The sequence below is a fragment of the Nerophis ophidion genome, linkage group LG19 (assembly GCF_033978795.1).
Source record: "Nerophis ophidion isolate RoL-2023_Sa linkage group LG19, RoL_Noph_v1.0, whole genome shotgun sequence".
NCBI classification, from domain to species: Eukaryota; Metazoa; Chordata; class Actinopteri; order Syngnathiformes; family Syngnathidae; genus Nerophis; species Nerophis ophidion.
Window position 1 is genome coordinate 20,377,018 of NC_084629.1, and position 26,728 is coordinate 20,403,745.

The 26,728-nt window shown below is 37.9% G+C and overlaps 4 protein-coding genes across 4 annotated transcripts; all 4 read right to left on the minus strand.

Moving 5' to 3' along the window:
• Positions 1-205: 205 nt before the first annotated feature.
• Positions 206-1,135, minus strand: LOC133537837 (olfactory receptor 10J4-like). Its single transcript, XM_061878910.1, has one exon. The coding sequence runs from the start codon at positions 1,133-1,135 to the stop codon at positions 206-208; it is 930 nt and encodes a 309-aa protein (XP_061734894.1).
• A 4,606-nt stretch (positions 1,136-5,741) lies between these two features.
• Positions 5,742-6,671, minus strand: LOC133537838 (olfactory receptor 6N2-like). Its single transcript, XM_061878911.1, has one exon. The coding sequence runs from the start codon at positions 6,669-6,671 to the stop codon at positions 5,742-5,744; it is 930 nt and encodes a 309-aa protein (XP_061734895.1).
• Positions 6,672-11,305: 4,634 nt separating this feature from the next.
• On the minus strand, positions 11,306-12,235 carry LOC133537839 (olfactory receptor 6N2-like). Its single transcript, XM_061878912.1, has one exon. The coding sequence runs from the start codon at positions 12,233-12,235 to the stop codon at positions 11,306-11,308; it is 930 nt and encodes a 309-aa protein (XP_061734896.1).
• Positions 12,236-17,987: 5,752 nt separating this feature from the next.
• Positions 17,988-19,107, minus strand: LOC133537842 (olfactory receptor 11A1-like). Its single transcript, XM_061878913.1, has 2 exons — positions 19,034-19,107; positions 17,988-18,924 (listed from the first exon to the last, which is right to left on the minus strand). Exon 2 carries the CDS (start codon positions 18,915-18,917, stop codon positions 17,988-17,990), a length of 930 nt encoding a protein of 309 aa, XP_061734897.1. The 5' UTR covers positions 18,918-18,924; positions 19,034-19,107.
• Between the last annotated feature and the right edge of the window lie 7,621 nt (positions 19,108-26,728).

A 26,728-nucleotide genomic window follows, 5' to 3' on the forward strand; every position in this document is an offset into this window, starting at 1 on the left:
CACGGCCCTTTAAAAACCGCATGAGGTGAGATATTTTCAGAAGAATCAACCATAAATATTATCCAGATCACCTTGTTTATTTTTGACATGACACAACAATCAGACATGAAACTTTTTTTATAAATGCTTGGTTTCTTTTTTTTTTTTTAAACATGTATTACCATCAGTAATAAAACATTACTATTGAAAAAATATTTTACAAATATTATTTCCGGTGTTTGACCTGAAAAAACAATTTCTTTATGTGTTTGGATATTTCTTTCATTTTCACTCCATAGATGATTGGATTTAACAGAGGACTATACACAACCACTTGTAAAGTCATTGCTAAACTTACTCTTTTTGGAAGGTCTGACTGCAGTCGTTCTGTCAGAACATCAAAAACAAGTAAACAAGTGAAGCAGAATAAAACTATCAGGTGGGGTAAACATGTCTCTGTAGCTTTTTTCCTAACTTCCCCAGATCTGTGAACAGTTATTATAAATATCTTTATATAAGTAAAAAGAATGAACATCACAGGAGCAATACCAGAAGTTATTATGACAAACAAAACATAAACATTATGAAATGCGGATTTTACACAGTGAAGTTTGTGGACGGAAGTGTTACACCAGACTCCACCTGTAGTAAAAGTGCACATTTTTTGTTTAAAATTCATTACAACTCCAACTGTGAGCTGGCTTGCAGGTAGAAACCAGGCCAAAGTCAAGAGGACAATGACAGTTCTTTTTGTCATGATAGTTGGATACTGCAGAGGTTGGCAGATAGACACATACCTGTCATAAGACATGGCTGACAACAGTAAGAAGTCTGATCCACCTAATGAATGAACAACAAAATATTGAAACATACAAGCAGAAAGAGAAATGGTCTGTTTTTGAGATAAGACGTCAATGCAAAGTTTAGGGTAGATTCCACTGCTAAACAAAACAGAGTTGAGTGACAAAGCAGCAATGAAAATGTACATAGGCTCATGAAGATCCCTGTGAATCCAGATTAGACATATAATGGTGCAGTTAGCGCAGAGGATGAGAATATAAAGTGTCAAAAAGATGACAAAATAAATATATCCATATTTGTCTTTGTCTACATAGCCACCAAAAGTTATATATGTTCCATTGAATTCAGCAGCCATGAAGTTAGTCCCAGAAAAATGCAAGCAAAACAAAGCAAACAAGAGTCCTAAAATGAAAATGACATTGATTCATGTGCAGGGAGCTGGTTTTCCTCTTCATCTCCACAATGCACAAAGTGAAGTGTCGGAGTACGATCACATCTTTTATAAGACTTGTTCGCCCTCCATGGATCTCATTACGTGATCCACAAAGAGTTGCTGTCATGTCAACAAGCACCTCCAAGTCTTCAGGGCCTACTGTCACTCAAACTTTCTATGACAGCCCGTCTTTAACATACACTTACACCTGGTGGCAGCGTGTCTCTCTATACCTGCTTGTGGCCATGAGGGAATTGTATTGCTTTGCTTCAAACGATCACACTGTAAAATAAATCTAAGATGGTGAATTTAAAAATTGATAACGACTTATTAGAGATTGAACGAACACACGTCGGAGAAAAAAAGTTCTCCTCCCTTCACTTGTCAACACATAAGACACATTGACATGCATTGCTCTTAGTTCTTAAAGTGACAACGTAACCCAGATCAACAAGACCTCTGTTGTTGTTGTTGTTTTTCATTCTCTGTCGGTTCCCCCCATCATGTCAATAGTCATCATGCAGATAGTCAGTTCAATTCAAAGGATTTTATTTGTCTCCATGGGGCAATTCGAGGCACGTAGAGCAGCAAATAAAACAGCAAAAAGCAAATGGACGTTTTGGAGCTGTAAACACGAATTATGAAAACAGAAAAAGCCAACAAATACTGAATAATTACACATTAAATAAAGCTATTGTTAAAAATACTAAAATACTCATAAGGACAAGTGCAGTAGTACAGGAATACGATAAGATACAAATACAAAGACTATTGCTGAAATACCAAAAACATTTTCTAGTACACAGATATTTGCTACTGGGGATCAGCATAATAATTCAGAACAACAGGTAGATTAGTGGCATTTATACATGCATAATGTACAGAGGCAGGCAGTGTACCCCAAAATTGTACTCCAGTAAGAGTACAGTTAATTTAGAATAACATGACAAAAGTAAAAAGTAGTCATCAAAATAATTACTTGAGTAAAAGTGAGTGTGACGGGTTTCCTACCCGGATCGTGTGGGTTGCAGTGCCGATCGACATACGACGCATCAAAGCAGGTTTGACTCATGTTTATTCTTTCAATAATCATCATGCCTTGCCAGTCTGTCGCGCCAATTTCTGGATCGCTGGCTCTTCCTGCTTGTCGCGGCACACTTTTCGGTGTCCGGGGCCTGCATCTGTTGCAGGGGCTCATCTGGATCTGTGTCTCGCTCGTTGTGCTCGTGGTCGTTGGTGTCGTGTGTTTCTTCTCCTACTTCTGCCACAAGTGTTCCTCCTTCACCCCTTTTATGCTGCAGCAGAAGATGTAATGATTTAGCGCAGGTGTGTTGGGTACGCACCTGACGCTGATGGCTGCAAGGTCGCTCCAGGCGTGCCCCGCCTCTCCGCTCTGCTGCATGCCCCGCCTCCTGGCCGCCATCTTGGTCAGGACAACCATTTGCCCTGTCCCGCTGTCGGCTCGTCGGCTCCGTCTCTCCACAGTGAGTATTCAGCGAAAAAAATACTAAGGTATTGAGTAAGTTTTGACTAACTTCTGACATAGTAGCTTTTTTGTAATGGTTTGGACTACAATTGTAGTTGATGTGAGCGTGTGTGTGTAAAAAATAAAATTCATATACAACTTGTTGCAACATCAATCAATCAATCAATCAATCAATCAAAGTTTACTTATATAGCCCTAAATCATGAGTGTCTCAAAGGGCTGTAGTGGCACAAGCCACAACAACATCCTCGACTCAAATCCCACATCAGGGCAAGAAAAAACTCAACCCAACGGGATGACAATGAGAAACCTTGGAGGGGACTCTAGATGTGGGGGCTCTTCAAAATGGTTATAAAAAACCCCAAACCAGTGAAGTTGAAACGTTGTGTAAATCATAAATAAATACAGAATTGAATGATTTGCAAATCCCTTTAAACTTATATTCAATTGAATAGAATGCAAAGACAAGATATTAAATGTTCAAACTGAGAAACTAAACTTTTTTTTTTAAATAATCATTAACTTAGAATTTAATGGCAGCAACAAATTGCAAAAAAGTTGGCAGAGGGGCATTTTTTAACACTGCGTTACATGGCCTTTCCTTTTAACAACACTCAGTAAACGTTTGGGAACTGAGGAGACCTATTTTTTAATCTTTTCAGGTGGAATTATTTCCCATTTTTGCTTGATGTGCAGTTTAAGTTGTTCAACAGTCTGGGGTTTCCGTTGTGGTGTTTTACGCTTCATAATGCGCCACACATTTTCAATGGGAAACAGGTCTTGACTACATGCAGGCCAATGTGGTACCTGCACTCTTTTAGTATGAAGCCACGCTGTTGTAACACGTGGCTTGGCATTGTCTTGCTGAAATAAGCCGGGGCGTCCATGAATAAGACGATGCTTGGATGGCAAAATATGTTGTTCCAAAACCTGTGTGTACCTCTAAGCATTAATGGTGCCTTCACAAATGTGTAAGTTACCCATGCCTTGGGCACAAATACACCCCCATACCATCACAGATGCTGGCTTTTGAACGTTTCACCTACAACAGTCCAAATTGTTCCTTTCCTCTTTGTTTTGGAGGACACGACCTCCACTGTTTCCAAAAACAAATTGAAATATGGACTCGTCAGACCACAGAACACTTTTCCACTTTGCATCAGTCCATCTTAGATGAGCTCGGGGCCAGCCAAGCTGGCGGCGTTTCTGGGTGTTGTAGGTAAATGGCTTTGGCTTTGCATCGTAGAGTTTTAACTTGCATTTACAGAAGTAGCGACCGACTGACAGTGGTTTTCTGATGTGTTCCTGAGCCCATGTGGTGATATCCTTTACACACTGATGTCGCTTTTTGATGCAGTATCGCCTGAGGGATCTAAGGTCAAGGGCCTTCCCGCTTACGTGCAATGATTTCTCCAGATTCTCCAAACCTTTTGATAATATTACGGACCGTAGATGGTGAAATCCCTAAATTCCTTGCAAGAGCTGGTTGAGAAACGTTGTTCTTAAACTGTTTTGAAAATTTGCTCACAAATTTGTTCACAAAGTGGTGACCCTCGCCCCATCCTTGTTTGTGAATGACTGAGAATTTCATGGAAGCTGCTTTTATACCCAATCATGGCACCCACCTGTTCCCAATTAGGCTGTTCACTTGTGGGATTTTCCAAATAAGTCTTTGATGAGCATTCTTCCACTTTTTCAGTCTTTTTGCCACTTGTGCCAGCTTTTTTGAAATGTGTTGCAGGCATCAAATTTCAAATGAGCTAATATTTGCTAAAAAAACCCAAAAAAAAACAAAGTTTACCAGTTTGAACATTAAGTATCTTGTCTTTGCAGTCTATTCATTTGAATATAAGTTGAAAAGGATTTGCAAATTATTGTATTCCATTTTTATTTACCATTTACACAACGTCTCAACTTCGCTGGTTTTGGGATTTGTAATTATTTGATTAACTCACCTATGTTTTGTACAGTATTCTGTGAATTTTATCCGTGAAAAGTGTTTTACAAATCAAATGTATTTACCTACTTACTAATCAAAACAATACATTCTGTTGAATTTGGGAATGCTCGACCCCTTTATTTATTGATGTAAAAAAGATTGAAACTCAATGATTTGGTGCATTTGCAAACAGCTAAAATAATGCAGAAAGCAAACTTGAACTTGATCCCAAAGAATGTACAACATCTCTTCTCAACAAAACAGGACCATTATAATCTTAGGGAATATTTTAAATGAAATCATTTAAATGCATGTACAACACTCATGACCTTTAGCAAATCAGTATATGGAATTCAATTAGGGATTGGATTAATAAACAATGTACTAATATGATCTCGTCGAGAAACTCACTCAAATTGTTTACAACGTACAAAAAAGAAGAATCTTGATAAACATCTTGAACCTTGTTTAATAATGAGATAATTTAATGTATCTCATTATGTGAATCAAAACTTACTTAAGTATGTATTAAAGATAACTTTATGTATTTAATATGTATTTACTTAAACATTTGTCGATGTAACAACTCATGTATTCATCCCTTCTTGTGTTACAGATGAAGTACAAACACAAGGTAATGATTGTATAATCACTGCTTTTTTCTAGTCCTTTTCGGACATGCTTTGATGAGGAATAGGAAATATAATTGTATGCATGTTTTAAAGATACTAACACAATAACCATACACACGTCTCGGCTGGATTATTGCAAATCTTCTTATTTTGCGGTCAACCAGTCTTCTCCCGCTCGTGTAGAGCTGGTCCAAAACACAGCTGCATCTCTTTTAACACAGCAGAGAGAACTCATTGTTTCCATTTTAGCCTGAAAGAAATACACGACCCTTTAAAAACCTCATGAGGTGAGATATTTTCAGAAGAAAAAACCATAAACATTATCCAGATTACCTTGTTTATTTTTAACATGACACAACAATCAGACATGAAACATTTTTTTTTTTTATAAATGCTTGGTTTCTTATTCTTTTTAAACATGTATTACCATCAGTAATAAAACATTACTATTCAAAAACTATTTTACAAATATTATTTCCTTTGTTTGTCCTGAAAAAACAATTTCTTTATGTGTTTTGATATTTCTTTCATTTTCACTCCATATATGATTGGATTTAACAGAGGACCATACACAACCACTTGTAAAGTCAATGCTAAACTTACTGTTTTTGGAAGGTCTGACTGGATTCGATCGTTGATAACATCAAAAACAATTAAACAAGTGGAGCAGAATAAAACTATTAGGTGGGGTAAACATGTCTCTGTAGCTTTTTTTCGAACGTCCCTACAACTGTGATAAGCTACCATAAATATTTTTATGTACGTAAAAATAATGAACATCACAGGAGCAATACCAGTAGTTATTATGACAAACAAAACAAACACATTATGAAATGTTGATTTTACACAGTGAAGTTTGTGGACGGAAGTGTTACACCAGACTCCACCTGTAGTAAAAGTGCACATTTTTTGTTTAGAATTCATTACAACTCCAACTGTGAGCTGGCTTACAGGTAGAAACCAGGCCAAAGTCAAGAGGACAATGACAGTTCTTTTTCTCATGATAGTTGGATACTGCAGAGGTTGGCAGATAGACACATACCTGTCATAAGACATGGCTGACAACAGTAAGAAGTCTGATGCACCTAATGAATGAACAACAAAATATTGAAACATACAAGCAGAAAGAGAAATGGTCTGTTTTTGAGATAAGACGTCAATGCAAAGTTTAGGGTAGATTCCACTGCTAAACAAAACAGAGTTGAGTGACAAAGCAGCAATGAAAATGTACATAGGCTCATGAAGATCCCTGTGAATCCAGATTAGACATATAATGGTGCAGTTAGCGCAGAGGATGAGAATATAAAGTGTCAAAAAGATGACAAAATAAATATATCCATATTTGTCCACGTTTACATAGCCACCAAAAGTTATATATGTTCCATTGAATTCAGCAGCCATGAAGTTAGTCCCAGAAAAATGCAAGCAAAACAAAGCAAACAAGAGTCCTAAAATGAAAATGACATTGATTCATGTGCAGGGAGCTGGTTTTCCTCTTCATCTCCACAATGCACAAAGTGACGTGTCGGAGTACGATCACATCTTTTATAAGACTTGTTCGCCCTCCATGGATCTCATTACGTGATCCACAAAGAGTTGCTGTCATGTCAACAAGCACCTCCAAGTCTTCAGGGCCTACTGTCACTCAAACTTTCTATGACAGCCCGTCTTTAACATACACTTACACCTGGTGGCAGCGTGTCTCTCTATACCTGCTTGTGGCCATGAGGGAATTGTATTGCTTTGCTTCAAACGATCACACTGTAAAATAAATCTAAGATGGTGAATTTAAAAATTGATAACGACTTATTAGAGATTGAACGAACACACGTCGGAGAAAAAAAGTTCTCCTCCCTTCACTTGTCAACACATAAGACACATTGACATGCATTGCTCTTAGTTCTTAAAGTGACAACGTAACCCAGATCAACAAGACCTCTGTTGTTGTTGTTGTTTTTCATTCTCTGTCGGTTCCCCCCATCATGTCAATAGTCATCATGCAGATAGTCAGTTCAATTCAAAGGATTTTATTTGTCTCCATGGGGCAATTCGAGGCACGTAGAGCAGCAAATAAAACAGCAAAAAGCAAATGGACGTTTTGGAGCTGTAAACACGAATTATGAAAACAGAAAAAGCCAACAAATACTGAATAATTACACATTAAATAAAGCTATTGTTAAAAATACTAAAATACTCATAAGGACAAGTACAGTAGTACAGGAATACGATAAGATACAAATACAAAGACTATTGCTGAAATACCAAAAACATTTTCTAGTACACAGATATTTGCTACTGGGGATCAGCATAATAATTCAGAACAACAGGTAGATTAGTGGCATTTATACATGCATAATGTACAGAGGCAGGCAGTGTACCCCAAAATTGTACTCCAGTAAGAGTACAGTTAATTTAGAATAACATGACAAAAGTAAAAAGTAGTCATCAAAATAATTACTTGAGTAAAAGTGAGTGTGACGGGTTTCCTACCCGGATCGTGTGGGTTGCAGTGCCGATCGACATACGACGCATCAAAGCAGGTTTGACTCATGTTTATTCTTTCAATAATCATCATGCCTTGCCAGTCTGTCGCGCCAATTTCTGGATCGCTGGCTCTTCCTGCTTGTCGCGGCACACCTTTCGGTGTCCGGGGCCTGCATCTGTTGCAGGGGCTCATCTGGATCTGTGTCTCGCTCGTTGTGCTCGTGGTCGTTGGTGTCGTGTGTTTCTTCTCCTACTTCTGCCACAAGTGTTCCTCCTTCACCCCTTTTATGCTGCAGCAGAAGATGTAATGATTTAGCGCAGGTGTGTTGGGTACGCACCTGACGCTGATGGCTGCAAGGTCGCTCCAGGCGTGCCCCGCCTCTCCGCTCTGCTGCATGCCCCGCCTCTCCGCTCTGCTGCATGCCCCGCCTCCTGGCCGCCATCTTGGTCAGGACAACCATTTGCCCTGTCCCGCTGTCGGCTCGTCGGCTCCGTCTCTCCACAGTGAGTATTCAGCGAAAAAAATACTAAGGTATTGAGTAAGTTTTGACTAACTTCTGACATAGTAGCTTTTTTGTAATGGTTTGGACTACAATTGTAGTTGATGTGAGCGTGTGTGTGTAAAAAATAAAATTCATATACAACTTGTTGCAACATCAATCAATCAATCAATCAATCAATCAATCAAAGTTTACTTATATAGCCCTAAATCATGAGTGTCTCAAAGGGCTGTAGTGGCACAAGCCACAACAACATCCTCGACTCAAATCCCACATCAGGGCAAGAAAAAACTCAACCCAACGGGATGACAATGAGAAACCTTGGAGGGGACTCTAGAAGTGGGGGCTCTTCAAAATGGTTATAAAAAATCCCAAACCAGTGAAGTTGAAACGTTGTGTAAATCATAAATAAATACAGAATTGAATGATTTGCAAATCCCTTTAAACTTATATTCAATTGAATAGAATGCAAAGACAAGATATTAAATGTTCAAACTGAGAAACTAAACTTTTTTTTTAAAATAATCATTAACTTAGAATTTAATGGCAGCAACAAATTGCAAAAAAGTTGGCAGAGGGGCATTTTTTAACACTGCGTTACATGGCCTTTCCCTTTAACAACACTCAGTAAACGTTTGGGAACTGAGGAGACCTATTTTTTAAGCTTTTCAGGTGGAATTATTTCCCATTTTTGCTTGATGTGCAGTTTAAGTTGTTCAACAGTCTGGGGTTTCCGTTGTGGTGTTTTACGCTTCATAATGCGCCACACATTTTCAATGGAAGACAGGTCTTGACTACATGCAGGCCAATGTGGTACCTGCACTCTTTTAGTATGAAGCCACGCTGTTGTAACACGTGGCTTGGCATTGTCTTGCTGAAATAAGCCGGGGCGTCCATGAATAAGACGATGCTTGGATGGCAAAATATGTTGTTCCAAAACCTGTGTGTACCTCTAAGCATTAATGGTGCCTTCACAAATGTGTAAGTTACCCATGCCTTGGGCACAAATACACCCCCATACCATCACAGATGCTGGCTTTTGAACGTTTCACCTACAACAGTCCAAATTGTTCCTTTCCTCTTTGTTTTGGAGGACACGACCTCCACTGTTTCCAAAAACAAATTGAAATATGGACTCGTCAGACCACAGAACACTTTTCCACTTTGCATCAGTCCATCTTAGATGAGCTCGGGGCCAGCCAAGCTGGCGGCGTTTCTGGGTGTTGTAGGTAAATGGCTTTGGCTTTGCATCGTAGAGTTTTAACTTGCATTTACAGAAGTAGCGACCGACTGACAGTGGTTTTCTGATGTGTTCCTGAGCCCATGTGGTGATATCCTTTACACACTGATGTCGCTTTTTGATGCAGTATCGCCTGAGGGATCTAAGGTCAAGGGCCTTCCCGCTTACGTGCAATGATTTCTCCAGATTCTCCAAACCTTTTGATAATATTACGGACCGTAGATGGTGAAATCCCTAAATTCCTTGCAAGAGCTGGTTGAGAAACGTTGTTCTTAAACTGTTTTGACAATTTGCTCACAAATTTGTTCACAAAGTGGTGACCCTCGCCCCATCCTTGTTTGTGAATGACAGAATTTCATGGAAGCTGCTTTTATACCCAATCATGGCACCCACCTGTTCCCAATTAGGCTGTTCACTTGTGGGATTTTCCAAATAAGTCTTTGATGAGCATTTTTCCACTTTTTCAGTCTTTTTGCCACTTGTGCCAGCTTTTTTGAAATGTGTTGCAGGCATCAAATTTCAAATGAGCTAATATTTGCTAAAAAAACCCAAAACAAAACAAAGTTTACCAGTTTGAACATTAAGTATCTTGTCTTTGCAGTCTATTCATTTGAATATAAGTTGAAAAGGATTTGCAAATCATTGTATTCCATTTTTATTTACCATTTACACAACGTCCCAACTTCGCTGGTTTTGGGATTTGTAATTATTTGATTAACTCACCTATGTTTTGTACAGTATTCTGTGAATTTTATCCGTGAAAAGTGTTTTACAAATCAAATGTATTTAACTACTTACTAATCAAAACAATACATTCTGTTGAATTTGGGAATGCTCAACCCCTTTATTTATTGATGTAAAAAAGATTGAAACTCAATGATTTGGTGCATTTGCAAACAGCTAAAAAAATGCAGAAAGCAAACTTGAACTTGATCCCAAAGAATGTACAACATCTCTTCCCAACAAAACAGGACAATTATAATCTTAGGGAATATTTTAAATGAAATCATTTAAATGCATGTACAACACTCATGACCTTTAGCAAATCAGTATATGGAATTCAATTAGGGATTGGATTAATAAACAATGTACTAATATGATCTCGTCGAGAAACTCACTCAAATTGTTTACAACGTACAAAAAAGAAGAATCTTGATAAACATCTTGAACCTTGTTTAATAATGAGATAATTTAATGTATCTCATTATGTAAATCAAAACTTACTTAAGTATGTATTAAAGATAACTTTATGTATTTAATATGTATTTACTTAAACATTTGTCGATGTAACAACTCATGTATTCATCCCTTCTTGTGTTACAGATGAAGTACAAACACAAGGTAATGATTGTATAATCACTGCTTTTTTCTAGTCCTTTTCGGACATGCTTTGATGAGGAATAGGAAATATAATTGTATGCATGTTTTAAAGATACTAACACAATAACCATACACACGTCTCGGCTGGATTATTGCAAATCTTCTTATTTTGCGGTCAACCAGTCTTCTCCCGCTCGTGTAGAGCTGGTCCAAAACACAGCTGCATCTCTTTTAACACAGCAGAGAGAACTCATTGTTTCCATTTTAGCCTGAAAGAAATACACGACCCTTTAAAAACCTCATGAGGTGAGATATTTTCAGAAGAAAAAACCATAAACATTATCCCGATTACCTTGTTTATTTTTAACATGACACAACAATCAGACATGAAACATTTTTTTTTTTTTATAAATGCTTGGTTTCTTATTCTTTTTAAACATGTATTACCATCAGTAATAAAACATTACTATTCAAAAACTATTTTACAAATATTATTTCCTTTGTTTGTCCTGAAAAAACAATTTCTTTATGTGTTTTGATATTTCTTTCATTTTCACTCCATATATGATTGGATTTAACAGAGGACCATACACAACCACTTGTAAAGTCAATGCTAAACTTACTGTTTTTGGAAGGTCTGACTGGATTCGATCGTTGATAGCATCAAAAACAATTAAACAAGTGGAGCAGAATAAAACTATTAGGTGGGGTAAACATGTCTCTGTAGCTTTTTTTCGAACGTCCCTACAACTGTGATAAGCTACCATAAATATCTTTATGTACGTAAAAATAATGAACATCACAGGAGCAATACCATAAGTTATTAAAACAAACAAAACAAACACATTATGAAATGTTGATTTTACACAGTGAAGTTTGTGGACGGAAGTGTTACACCAGACTCCACCTGTAGTAAAAGTGCACATTTTTTGTTTAGAATTCATTACAACTCCAACTGTGAGCTGGCTTACAGGTAGAAACCAGGCCAAAGTCAAGAGGACAATGACAGTTCTTTTTCTCATGATAGTTGGATACTGCAGAGGTTGGCAGATAGACACATACCTGTCATAAGACATGGCTGACAACAGTAAGAAGTCTGATGCACCTAATGAATGAACAACAAAATATTGAAACATACAAGCAGAAAGAGAAATGGTCTGTTTTTGAGATAAGACGTCAATGCAAAATTTAGGGTAGATTCCACTGCTAAACAAAACAGAGTTGAGTGACAAAGCAGCAATGAAAATGTACATAGGCTCATGAAGGTTGCTGTGAATCCAGATTAGACATATAATGGTACAGTTAGAGCAGAGGATGAGAATATATAGTGTCAAAAAGATGACAAAGTAAATATATCCATATTTGTCCACGTCTACATAGCCACCAAAAGTTATATATGTTCCATTGAATTCAGCAGCCATAAAGTTAGTCCCAGAAAAATGCAAGCAAAAAAATACAAGCACAACAAAGCAAACAAGAGTCCTAAAATGAAAATCACATTGATTCATGCACAGGGAGCTGGTTTTCCTCTTCATCTCCACAATGCACAAATTGAAGTGTCGGAGTACGATCACATCTTTTATAAGACTTGTTCGCCCTCCATGGATCTCATTACGTGATCCACAAAGAGTTGTTGTCATGTCAACAAGCACATCCAAGTCTTCAGGGCCTCCTGTCACTCAAACTTTCTATGACAGCCAGTCTTTAACATAGTAGGGATTTCATTTCTTTTTAATACCAACTACACACTTTGTTAACATACACTTACACCTGGTGGCAGCGTGTCTCTCTATACCTGCTTGTGGCCATGAGGGAATTGTATTGCTTTGCTTCAATCGATCACACTGTAAAAATAAATCTAAGATAGTGAATCTGAAAATTGACAACGACTTATAAGTGATTGAGAGAAAAAGTTCTCCTCCCTTCACTTGTCAACACATAACACACATTGACATGCATTGCTCTTAGTTCTTAAACTGACAACGTAACCCAGATCAACAAGACCTCTGTTTTTGTTGTTGTTTTTCATTCTTGGTCGGTTCCCCCCATCATGTCAATAGACATCATGCAGATAGTCAGTTAAATTCAAAGAACTTTATTTGTCTCCATGGGGCAATTCGAGGCACGTAGAGCAGCAAATAAAGCGGCAAAAAACAAATAGATGTTTTGCAGCTGTAAACACTAACTATGAAAACAGAAAAAGCCAACAAATACTGAATAATTACACATTAAATAAAGCTATTTTTAAAAATGCTAAAATACCCATAAGGACAAGTACAGTACTACAGGAATACAATAAGATACAAATACGAAGACAATTGCTTAAATACCGAAAACATTTCTAGTACACAGATATTTGCTACTGGGGATCAGCATAATAATTCAGAAAAACAGGTAGATTAGTTGAATTTAGACATACATATTGTACAGAGGCAGGCAGTGTACCCCAAAATTGTACTCCAGTAAGAGTGCAGTTAATTTAGAATAACATGACAAAAGTAAAAAGCAGTCATCAAAATAATTACTTGAGTAAAAGTGAGTAGTCAGCGGAAAAAATACCAAGGCATTGAGTAAGTTGTGACTAACTTCTGACTTAGTTAGTAGCTTTTTTTTAATGGCTTGGACTACAATTGTAGTTGGTGTGAGGGGGTGTGTGTAAATCACAAAATTCATATACAAACCCCGTTTCCATATCAGTTGGGAAATTGTGTAAGAGGTAAATATGAACGGAATACAATAATTTGCAAATCCTTTTCAACCCATATTCAGTTGAATATGCTACAAAGACAACATATTTGATGTTCAAAATGATAAACTTTTTTTGGGGGGAAATAATCATTAACTTCAGAATTTGAGGCCAGCAACACGTGACAAAGAAGTTGGGAAAGGTGGCAATAAATAATGATAAAGTTGAGGAATGCTCATCAAACACTTATTTGGAACATCCCACATGTGTGCAGGCTAATTGGGAACAGGTGGGTGCCATGATTGGGTATAAAAACAGCTTCCCAAAAAATGCTCAGTTTTTCACAAAAAAGGATGGGGCGAGGTACACCTGTTTGTCCACAACTGCGTGAGCAAATAGTCAAATAGTTTAAGAACAAGGTTTCTCAAAGTTCAATTGCAAGAAATTTAGGGATTTCAACATCTACGGTCCATAATATCATCATAAGGTTCGGAGAATCTGGAGAAATCACTCCACGTAAGCGGCATGGCCGGAAACCAACATTGAATGATCGTGACATTCGATCCCTCGGACGGCACTGTATCAAAACCTGACATCAATCTCTAAAGGATATCACCACATGAGCTCAGGAACACTTCAGAAAACCACTGTCATTAAATACAATTTGTCGCTACATCTGTAAGTGCAAGTTAAAGCTCTACTAAGCAAAGCGAAAGCCATTTATCAGAAACATCCAGAAATGCCGCCGGCTTCTCTGGGCCCGAGATCATCTAAGATGGACCGATACAAAGTGGAAAAGTGTTCTGTGGTCTGACGAGTCAACATTTCAAATTGTTTTTGGAAATACTCCACATCGTGTCATCCGGACCAAAGGGGAAGCGGACCATCCAGACTGTTATCGATGCAAAGTTCAAAAGCCAGCATCCGTGATGGTGTGGGGGTGCATTAGTGCCCAAGGCATGGGTAACTTACACATATGTAAAGGCACCATTAATGCTTAAAGGTACATACAGGTTTTTGAACAATATATGCTGCCATATAAGCACCGTCTTTTTCATGGATGCCCCTGCTTATTTCAGCAAGACAATGCCAAGCCACATTCAGCACGTTTTACAACAGCGTGGCTTCCTTAAAAAAAGAGTGCAGGAACTTTCCTGGCCCGCCTGCAGTCCAGACCTGTCTCCCATCGAAAATGTGTGGCGCATTATGAAGCGTAAAATATGACAGCGGAAACCCCGGACTGTTGAACGATTGAAGCTCTACATAAAACAAGAATGGGAAAGAATTCCACTTTCAAAGCTTCAACAATTAGTTTCCTCAGAACCTAAACGTTTATTGAGTGTTGTTAAAAGAAAAGGTGATGTAACACGGTGGTGAACATGCCCTTTCCTAACTACTTTGGCATGTGTTGCAGCCATGAATTTCTAAGTTAATTATTATTTGCAAAAAAAAAAACTAAGTTTATGAGTTTGAACACCTAATATCTTGTCTTTGTAGTGTATTGAATTGAATCATTGTATTCCGTTTATATTTACATCCAACACAATTTCCCACCTCGTATGGAAACATGGTTTGTACAACTTGTTGCAACATCAATCAATCAATCAATCAATCAATCAATCAAAGTTTACTTATATAGCCCTAAATCATGAGTGTCTCAAAGGGCTCTAGTGGCACAAGCTACAACAACATCCTCGGCTCAAATCCCACATCAGGGCAAGAAAAAACTCGACCCAACGGGATGACAATGAGAAACCTTGGAGGGGACTGCAGATGTGGGGGCTCTTCAAATTGGTTATACAAAACCCCAAACCAGTGAAGTTGGCACATTGTGTAAATCATAAATAAAAACAGAATCCAATGATTTGCAAATCCTTTTCAACTTATATTCAATTGAATAGAATGCAAAGACAAGATATTAAATGTTCAAACTGAGAAACTTTTTTTTTTTCAAATAATCATTAACTTAGAATTTAATGGCACAGGGGCATTTTTACCACTGTGTTACATGGCCTTTCCTTTTAACAACACTCAGTAAACCTTTGGGAACTGAGGAGACCTATTTTTGAAGCTTTTCAGGTGGAATTATTTCCCATTTTTGCTTGATGTACAGCTTAAGTTCTTAACAGTCCGGGGTCTCCATTCTCGTATTCGACACTTTATAATGCAACACACATGTTCTGGGAGACAGTTCTGGACTACAGGCAGGCCAGTCTAGTACCTGCACTTTTTTACTACAAAGTCACACTGTTATAACACGTGCAGAATGTGGCTTGCTGAAATAAGCAGTGGCGTCCATGAAAAAGATGATGCTTGGATGGCAAAATATGTTGCTCCAAAACCTGTGTACCTTTAAGCATTAATGGTGCCTTCACAGATTTGTAAGTTACCCATGCCTTGGGCACTAATGTACCCCCATACCATCACTGATGCTGTCTTTTGAACTTTTCACCTACAACAGTCCTAATTGTTCTGGAGGACACGACCTCCACTGTTTCCAAAAACAAATTGAAATATGGACTCGTCAGACCACTGAACACTTTTTCACCTTGCATCAGTCCATCTTGGATGACCTCGGGCCCAGCTAAGCCGGCGGCGTTTCTGGATGTTGTTGATAAATGGCTTTCACTTTGCATCGTATAGTTTTAACTTGCATTCACAGAAGTAGTGACCTACTGACAGTGGTTTTCTGAAGTGTTCCTGAGCCCATTTGGTGATATCCTTTACACACTGTTGTCGCTTTTTGATGCAGTATCGCCTGAGGGATCGAAGGTCACAGGCCTTCCCGCGTACGTGCATTGATTTCTCCAGATTCTCTAAAACTTTTGATGATTTTACGGACCGTAGATGGGGAAATCCCTAAATTCCTTGCAAGAGCTGGTTGAGAAATGTTGTTCTTAAACTGTTGGACAATTTGCTCACAAATTTGTTCACAAAGTGGTGACCCTCGCCCCATCCTTGTTTGTGAATGACTGAGAATTTCATGGAAGCTGCTTTTATACCCAACAATGGCACCCACATGTTCACAATTAGGGTGTTCAAATAAGTGTTTGATGAGCATTCCTCAACTTTCTCACTCTTTTTTGCCACTTGTGCCAGCTTTTTTGAAACATGTTGCAGGCATCAAATTCCAAATGTGCTAATACTTGCAAAAAATAACAACGTTTACCAGTTTGAACATTAAGTATCTTGTCTTTGCAGTCCATTCAATTGAATATAAGTTGAAAAGGATTTCCAAATCATTGTAATCCATTTGTATTTACCATTTACACAACTTCCCGACTTCAGTGGTTTTGAGATTTGTAATTGTTTGATTAATTCACCTATTGTACAACACTGTGATTTTTCTCAGTGACAAGTGCTTTAAAATTAAAATGTATTTACCTACTTACTAATGTAACCATACATTCTGTTGAATTAGGGAACACTCAAACCCTTTATTTATTGATGTAAAACAAGATTGAAACTCAATGATTTGGTGCATTTGCAAACAGCTAAAATTATGCAGAAAGCAAACTTGAACCTGCTCCCCAAGAATGTACAACATCTCTTCTCAACAAAAGAGGATACTTATAATCTTAGGGAACATATTAAATGAAATCATTTAAATGCATGTACAATACTCATGACCTTTAGCATATCAGTATATGGAATTAAATTATGGATTGGATTAATAAACAATGTACTAATATGATCTAGTCTGGAAACTGTTCACATGCAAAGTGTTTACAATGTACAAAAAAGAAGAATCTTGATAAACATCTTGAACCTTGTTTAAAAATGAGATAATCTAATGTATCTCATTATGTGAATCAAAACTTACTAAAGTGTAGATAGACAGATAGTACTTTATTGATTCCTTCAGGAGAGTTCCTTCAGGAAAATTCAAAAGTATTAAAGATAACTTTATGTATTTAATACGTATTTACTTAAACATTTGTCGATGTATCAGTTCATGCATTCATCCCTTCTTGGGTTACAGATGAAGTACAAACACAAAGATATGATTGTATAATCACTGCTTTTTTGTATTCCTTTTTGGACATGTTTTGATGAGGAATAGGAAATATGTGAATTACCATATTATAATTGTATGCATGTTTTAAATATACTAACACAATAACCATAACCACATTTTGGCTGGATTATTGGAGTGGTTCTTATTTTGCGGTCAACTAGTCTTCTCCCGCTCGTGTAGAGCTGGTCCAAAACACAGCATCATCTTTTTGAACACAGCAGAGAGAACTCATTGTTTCCATTATAGCATGAAAAAATTACACATTCCTTTAAAACCTCATGAGGTGGGATATTTTCAGAGGAAACAACCATAAACATTATGCAGGTACACTTGTTTGTTTATTTTGACATGAGACAGCAGTCAGACATGCACATCTTTTTATCAAAGAAATATTTTAAATGATTGTTTTTTCAAAATGTATTACCATTACTGATTAAAACATCACTATTACACAAAAATCCACTTTATTTTATTTTATGGGTTTGACCTGACAAAACAATTTATTTATGTGTTTCGATATTTCTTTCATTTTCAGTCCATATATGATTGGGTTTAACAGAGGACTATACACAACCACTTGTAAAGTCATTAATAAAATTACACTTTTTGGAAGGTCTGACTGCAGTCGATCGGTCATAACATCAAAAACAGTGAAACAAGTGAAGCAGAATAAAACTATCAGGTGGGGTAAACATGTCTCTGTAGCTTTTTTTCGAACTTCCCCACAACTGTGATAAGCTACTATAGATATCTTTATGTATGTAAAAATAATGAAAATCACAGGAGCAACACCGATAGTTATTGTGGCAAACAAAACAAAAACGGTAAAAAATGATGATTTTACACAGTGAAGTTTGTGGACAGAATTGTTACACCAGACTCCATCTGCTGTAAAATTGCAAATTTTTTCTTTTGAATTCATCACTGCTGCAACTGCGAGCTCGACTGCAGGTAGAAACCAGGCCAAAGTCAAGAGGACAATGACAGTTCTTTTCCCCATGATAGTTGGATACTGCAGAGGTTTGCAGATAGACACATACCTGTCATAAGCCATGGCTGACAACAATAAGAAGTCTGATCCACCTAATGAATGAACAACAAAATATTGAAACATACAAGCAGAATGAGAAATAGTCTGTTTTTGAGATAAAACATCAATGAAAAGTTTAGGGTAAATTCCACTACTAAACAAAAGAGAGTTGATTGACAAAGCAGCAATGAAAATGTACATAGGCTCATGAAGGTTCCTGTGGATCCAGATTAGACATATAATGGTACAGTTAGAGCAGAGGATGAAAATATATATTGTCAAAAATATGACAAAGTAAAGATATCCATATTTGTCCACGTCTACATAGCCACCAAAAGTTATATATGTTCCATTGAATTCACCATCCATGAAGTTAGTCCCAGAAAAATGAACAAAAAAAGATCAAGCAGACTGGGACGAAGCACGCAAGAGTCCTAAAATGAAGATCACATTGATTCATGTGCAGGGAACTGGTTTTCCTCTATACCTCCACAATGCACAAAGTGAAGTGTTGGAGTAGGATCACATCTTTTATAAGACTTGTTCGCCCTCCATGGATCTCATTACGTGATCCACAAAGAGTTGCTGTCATGTCAACAAGCACCTCCAAGTCTTCAGGGCCTACTGTCACTCAACTCTTTCTTTAACATGTCAACACATTATACACATTGACATGCACTAATCTTGGTCAGTTCACCTTTAACGGGCAGCATAACCCAGATAAACAACACCTCTGTTGTTATTTATCACTCTGGGTCCACCATCATGTCAATGGTCATTTCAATCCAAAGAACTTGATATGTCCTAATGGGGCAATTCAAGTCACGGAGAGCAGCAAATATTGCAGAAAAAAGCAAATACTTTTAATAGCTGTACACACGGACTATAAAAACAGAAAAAGCACACCGCTTATTGAATAATTCCACAATAAATAAAGCTAATGTTAATCAAAATTACAAAAACTATTACGGGATTACCAAAAACATTTCCAGTGCAAAGACATGTGTTACTGGGGATCAGCAGTACTTCATTCAGAACAACAGTCCCATCTTATAACTCATTTGTACACTCTAGTCTAGCCTTCAAATAGACTCCCCTTTTAGACCAGTTGACCTGCCGTTTCTTTTCTGCTCTGCCCCCCCTCTCCCTTGTGGAGAGGGGGAGCACAGATTCAGTGACCACAGATGAAGTGATAGCTGTCCAAAGTCGGGACCCAGGGTGGACCACTCATTTGAGCATCAGTTGGGGACGTCTCTGTGCTGCTGACTTCTCTCCTCTCAAGATGATCTCCTGCTGGCCCCATTATGGACTGGACTCTCACAGAATTATGTTAGATCCACTATGGACTGGAGTCACTGGACTCTCACAATATTATGCTCGATCCACTTGACGCAGATGTGGGGAGAGGGGGGGGGGGGTTTCTCATTGTCATCCCATTGAGTTTTTTCTCGCCCTGATGTGAAATCTGAGCCGAGGATGTCGTTGTGGCTTGTGCAGCCCTTTGAGACACTCGTGATTTAGGGTTATATAAGGAAACTTTAATTGATTGATTGAACAGTGACAATAGTGGCATTTAGATATGCATAATGTGCTGTGAGTGGAGGAGCAGCACGGATTTAGCCACAAAAGTTGACCTCCTTGGCCTGATAGTAGCCACCCAATTTTAGGGAGCGCAGCATGTGATCAACCTCGTAATATATGGCCTGCTAGCCTGCATGTTTGGTAAGATGATCACAGACTGACAACAGAGATTTATGAGGGTCCAAATTGTTTTAGAGCAGACAGATAGTTTTTTACAAGAGTTTTTAGTCCTTAAGGCCGATTGAATGGAACCAGCTGGTGATTGAGGATGATAGGATGCTCTTAATGAAGGAGTAATAAAAGGTTTTCAAAAAGTTCTGTTTATTTCGAAGAAACTGGGCTACCTTGTGAATATTTGTCTTTGCTTATTTTTTCTGAGGAAAAAGATAGTCTATGGTCATCATTTCTTTTTTTGTCCTCTCCAGCTGTCACAAAAATTGTATATAAGTTATCACACAACTTGTTTGCTTTGAGTTCAGGTTGCCGTGCGGCCAGTGGTTATGATCCGCTGGTGCTTACAAAGCTGTCTTTGATCTTATCAAGCAAAAGCGGATAGCTTGTAAACCTCCACTTTGTGCAATAGAGTGCGCCGTTGAGGTGTCGGTTTCTCAGATCTTGGGCAGCCACAGGAAGGACCTTATCAGGACCCGAAATCTACAAACAGAGAGGGGGCAAACCTGAAACCGCTCCAAGCTCCTTTTCGTTTGAACTGTTTATGACCCAGTCAGCAGCTGTTTATGATCCCTAACCGTAGAAGCAGCTGCAGCTATGTAATCAACAAATGCCCAAATAAATAAGGAGGCGTGTGGAGCTTGTTCCTCAGAGCGGTGTGGTGACACTGACGGAGGGTGCAGATCCACATGCGCTCTCCTCATGAGCTAAATTGAATCCTATCACTGTTTGATTCCTTGCTTTTTGTCTTGTTTAATAAATAGTTCAGTGTTTGAACCTGACACTCGCTACTCAGGCAAATCATATAGTTGATGTAGATCAGGGCTCACCAACCTTTTTTAAACCAAGAGCTACTTATTGGGTACTGATTCATGCAAAGGACTACCAATGTTTTACACACTTAAATAAACTGCCAGAAATAGCCAGTATGCACAATTTACCTTTTACTCTATGTCATTATCAATAATTAATGATATTTATCTTTGTGGAAACACTGATCATCTTAATGATTTCTCACAATAAATATATACTTTTTATGACATGTTTCAATTAGGTTAAAATCGAATCTGCACTTTGTTAGAATATATAACAATTTGGACCAAGCTATATTTCTAACAAAGACAAATCATTATTTCTTCTAGATTTTCCAGAACAAAAATTTTGAAAGGAAATTCAAAAGCCTTTGAAATAAGATTCAAATTTTATTCTACAGATTTTTCTAGATTTACCAGAATATTTTTGGGAATTTTAATCAAAATAAGTTTGAAGAAATATTTCACAAATATTATTCGTCGAAAAAACACAGGTTAAAATGAAGAGTTAAATTAAAAATATATGTATTATTCTTTACAATAAAAAAATTAATTTACTTGAACATTGATTTAAATTTTCAGGAAAGAAGAGGAAGGAATTTAAAAGGTAAAAAGATACATGTGTTTAAAAATCCTAAATTAATTTTTAAGGTTATATTTTTTCTCTGAAATAGTCTTTCTGAAAGTTACAAGAAGCAAAGTTTAAAAAAAATGAATTTATTTAAACAAGTGAAGACCAAGTCTTTAAAATATTCTCTTGGATTTTCAAATTCTATTTGAGTTTTGTCTCTCTTAGAATTAAAAATGTCGAGCAAAGCGAGACCAGCTTGCTAGTAAATAAATAACATTTTAAAAAATGGAGGCAGCTCACTGGTAAGTGCTGCTATTTGAGCTATTTTTAGAACAGGCCAGCGGGCGACTTATCTGGTCCTTACGGGCTACCTGGTGCCCACGGGCACCGCGTTGGTGACCCCTGATGTAGATGATCATATGTGCAGTTCAGATTTACTTGACAAAAGAGAAGTGTGAGATACTTCTCTTGTTGCCTTATTTATATTTGACTTTATTAAATGGTTTTATATTATCTTTTGACGCAGCCGGATTGCAGCAGGAGGGGATAGGAAGAGAAAAAAGGAAGACAGAGGGGGACAGAATAGCATCAGCAAATACAAAATGTATAAATATCATCGTAAAAGTGATAGCAGAGAAGCAGTTAGTGAAGTACATATTAATAACACATAAATGACAATGAACATTATTACACTACAAATGGAGCAATACAAATAACAATATAAATAACACTATTGATAATGAATAATAACAATTACCTCTGTTATCAACAATACAATTGCTTCAAATGCAACAATACATATATGCAATGATAACTCGAATTACAAAAGAAAGCAGATAAATGGAGGGGAAGAAAGAGAAGCAAACTGTATTACCCTTGTAGATTGTTATTGTAATTTTAGATTAAGCTTCACCAGTGCGCCGTGTGTTCCCCAGTTTCACCTAGGGGAACAACGTTAATATATGTTTGATGAAACATGATTATATGCATTAGTGTATGTATATGTGATTGTATCTGTACAGTATGTGTATATGTATGTTTGTTCAATGAATGTGCATGTGGATGTACAAAACCCAAAACCACACATTATGTGATTCATAAATAAAAACAGAATACAATGACTTGCAAGTCATTTTCAACTAACATTCAATTGAATGGACTGCAAAGACCAGATATTTAATGTTCAAACTGAGAAACTTCATTATTTTATTCGCAAATAATCATCCATCCATCCATTTTCTTCCGCTTATTCTCTTAGGGGTCGCAGGCCATAGACAAACGGCAGAGGACAAGGCACGGGAGAAGCACGGGACAGCCATCATCTTAGGTCATAATCTCAATGGTCCCAATGTCAATGGTCAGCATGTCCCGATGTCAATGGTCACTATTACAATGGTCAAAATTAACCTCATCATGTAGAATTGTTTAAATCTCATTAGTCGTGTCCTCATGCCAACGCTCAGATTGTCAATGGTCAATTGTCAACATGTCAAATGTTTCAGGTCATTGGTGCTCATATCAATGGTCAACATGTCAACGGTCGATAGGTAAATGGTTTGCATATCAACTGTCAATATATCAATTGTCTTCTATCAGTGGTTAAGGCCTGCTTTTCCTCAACAAAAGACCCAATGGTCGGAAGCAAGGAGTGATAAGATCAGGGGAGTTACCATTGTCATTTGTATCTGCATGTTTCATGTGTTTTAAATAATATTTGGAACATTTTTGTTGTCGTTTAATTGAACTTTGAAATTGAAATGTGTCTCTGCTGATCCTGGTCGTAGGTCAGCATCTTAGTCAGTAAAGTGTCCATATCTGGGCAAACCTGAGGTCAAAGTGGGTAAAGTGTCTTATTTAGGACACAACAGTAATGACTCGGATGGGGGACGTGTGATTCGAATGAGAAATTCTCCGGTCACTGAATGACCGCCCTAAACTCCGGTGCTGCCCTGTGTACTCAGTCTATAAGCGACCTGCAAAAACTTCCTTCTCGACATTGGCCAACACAAAGGTCCTCTTGATACTCTTCGCTGATTTTCTACATAGCTTAAGCCTGGTACACAATAAAATCATAATAATCTATTATATTCTGTTTGTGTATGGCCAACTAACTGGTCTTCTACAACATTGCTGATGAAGCGTTTTCCCACAAAAACGTGTGATCTCCTCTGATGTGGATGCTGGTTGACCATGTTGCACCTCACGGAACTTCTTACTGTCCAAAGGTTTTTTTCAAGGTCATGTGATTTATTGTAGAAAGTGTGGTTTTAGTGTTTAATACGTCAGAAATGTGAAAGAAACTCACTGTGGTTAATTAGTAATGAAAGAGTGATGAGCCGATACTGTAACATGAGGTGAACAATAAGGCACGTCTCGGGGGAACAAGCTGGATCAACTAATTACGAGCCAGTGGTCACAGTGAGGTGGCCTAATGAGATAAACAAGCACACTCTCCTGATGATATCGCAATAACAACGTTTGCCATGGTCCAAAGGTCCAAAGCTCCTTTGTGTTGAATTCATCAGGGGAAAAGAGTGTAACCTGGACATTGTTGCTACGACACTGCATTAATGCATTGTCAAAACAAAAAAGATCATTGTGGACAACAACCAGAATTAAATAAAAAAATATATATTTAAAAATAAAATCTAAATATTGGGGTCTTGTTTTTATAGTTTAGTGAAATTATTCAATCCAGTAAATTACTGTGATTAAATTCAATTAATCAAAATTGAACTGTGTGATCAATATGATTTTACAAAATTGATTGTTTGACAGCATTTCCGTGTGCTCTTCCTTTTTTTTTTCTTTCCTGCTCTGATCGGGCTTCGCCAAACATGAATATAAATCCATTTAATACAGTCAAATCCAAAAAAGGCAACAACAGAAGTATCCCACACTTCTCCTTTTTTCAACTAAATCTGTACAGCAAATATGATCATCTACATCAGGGGTGTCAAACTCAAACACAGAGTGGGCCAAAATTTTAAACGGAACAAAGTCGCGGGCCAAGGTTGAACAAATTAACCTTTTAATAGGGACCCAAACAAGTTTTGTATTAAATATTGAACAAGCAAGGCTTATATAACTTTAGTGACATGCAAAATCCAGTTTAAAAAAATAATAATAATAATTAAAAGAATATCAATGGCATCTCAAATAAAATGTTAATAAAAAATGTATGTCTTTTTTTCTATTTGCAATTTTCTGAGGTAAATATCAAATTTTTTCCACAGGCTAATAATACATTTTAAAATAAAATAACAATAATGAATGAACCAAACATTCAAGCCTTGAAGTAGCAAGAGAAAATGCATCAATAAAACGTTAATTATTGGTCAGTTTGCTGGAAGTTTGCCGGAAGAGTTAGTACTGCAAGGGTTTCTGGGTATTTGTTCTGTTGTGTTACGGTGCGGATGTTCACCCGAAATGTGTTTGTCATTCTTGTTTGGTGTGGGTTCACAGTGTGCTGCATATTTGTAACAGTGCTAAAGTTGTTTATACGGCCACCCTCAGTGTGACCTGTATGGCTGTTGACCAAGTATGCATTGCATTCACTTGTGTGTGTGTGTGTGTGTGTGTGTGTGTGTGTGTGTGTGTGTGTGTGTGTGTGTGTGTGTGTGTGTGTGTGTGTGTGTGTGTGTGTGTGTGGAGGGGCACTGAACTTCGGGAGTCTACTAGGAAAATTAGGAGGGTAGGCAAGTATGAGTATTAGCGGTGAATGCAGTGTTACAGCGGCACCGACGCTGTATAACACCGGCGGGCCAGCTCTAATGCTAAATTGATATTGCCTCAAGGGCCAAATTAAATTACACGGGCCAAAGTTTGACATATACATGATCTACATCAACAATATAATTTGCCTGAGTAACTAGAATGGACAAAAAAAGTTCAGAAATAATGCATAATTGCAACCATTCTAACACACAATTCCCAGATGTTCCTTTGTGCCATTTGTTTACAACTCGATGGAATGCTAACGTGGGGGTTCTGACTATTTTCAGCGGTTAGTGGTTGATCCGCCACGCAATACCTCAACAACAGCTCAATGCTAACAAGGGGAGATTACACTTCAACGACTGTTGTTGGCATTGACGGTTAGGATTGCTTGTTTGCATCTCAACTGTTTTTTTTCTCACCGGAAAGGAAGGAGCGGATGTTGTCTGCCTTAGTTCTGAAGAACTCAAGGTAGGTGTTACATTGATCAGCTGTTGTCATATGGTGTTTGGAGATTTGTGATTGCAGAAAGTGGTTGACGGTGGAGAAGAGTGTTTTAGAGTTGCCAGGGTTTTTGTTGATTATGTTGGAGTAAAATTGTGTCTGTGCCTCCCCGAGACACCTTGCGTAGGCCTTTTGATGTTCTCTATAGGCCTGTCTGTGGACAGCTAGCCGAGTGGAATTGCGTCGCCGCTCCAGAGCCTGCCCGGCCGTCTTCATTTACGTCAGCTCGGGTGTGAACTAGAGGGCTGAGGGGTTTTAACAGGGGCGTGGAGATCGAGGAGGTTTTTCATATTGGTGTTGTAGTGGTGAACTGCATCGCTCAAGGATAGGGGGATTTAAGCAGAGAGGAGTTCCAGGTCGGAGGTGAAAGTGGCTGGGTTTATGTTTTTAAAGTTACGGAAATTGATTTGGCATTTGGGCTTGGTATGAGAGGTAGGGAACGGTAGCTCCATGGAGATGACACACCCAGTGAGTAAGCAACCAGATTGTTTATGGGAATGGGGTCTGTGCTGACCAGGTCCTGCGTGTGTCCCCTGCTGTGTGTGGGGGTATCAACATGTGTGAGGTCCAGACAGTCTAGTAGTTGTAGGAAATCAGATGCAAAATGGCAAGATGGGTTGTCCACATGGATGTTTATGAGCAGGATCATGGAGTGAGTGAGTGAGTGAGTGAATGAGTGAGTGAGTGAGTGAGTGAGTGAGTGAGTGAGTGAGTGAGTGAGTGAGTGAGTGAGTGAGTGAGTGAGTGAGTGAGTGAGTGAGTGAGTGAGTGAGTGAGTGAGTGAGTGAGTGAGTGAGTGAGTGATGTCAGTGGTTAATATATCA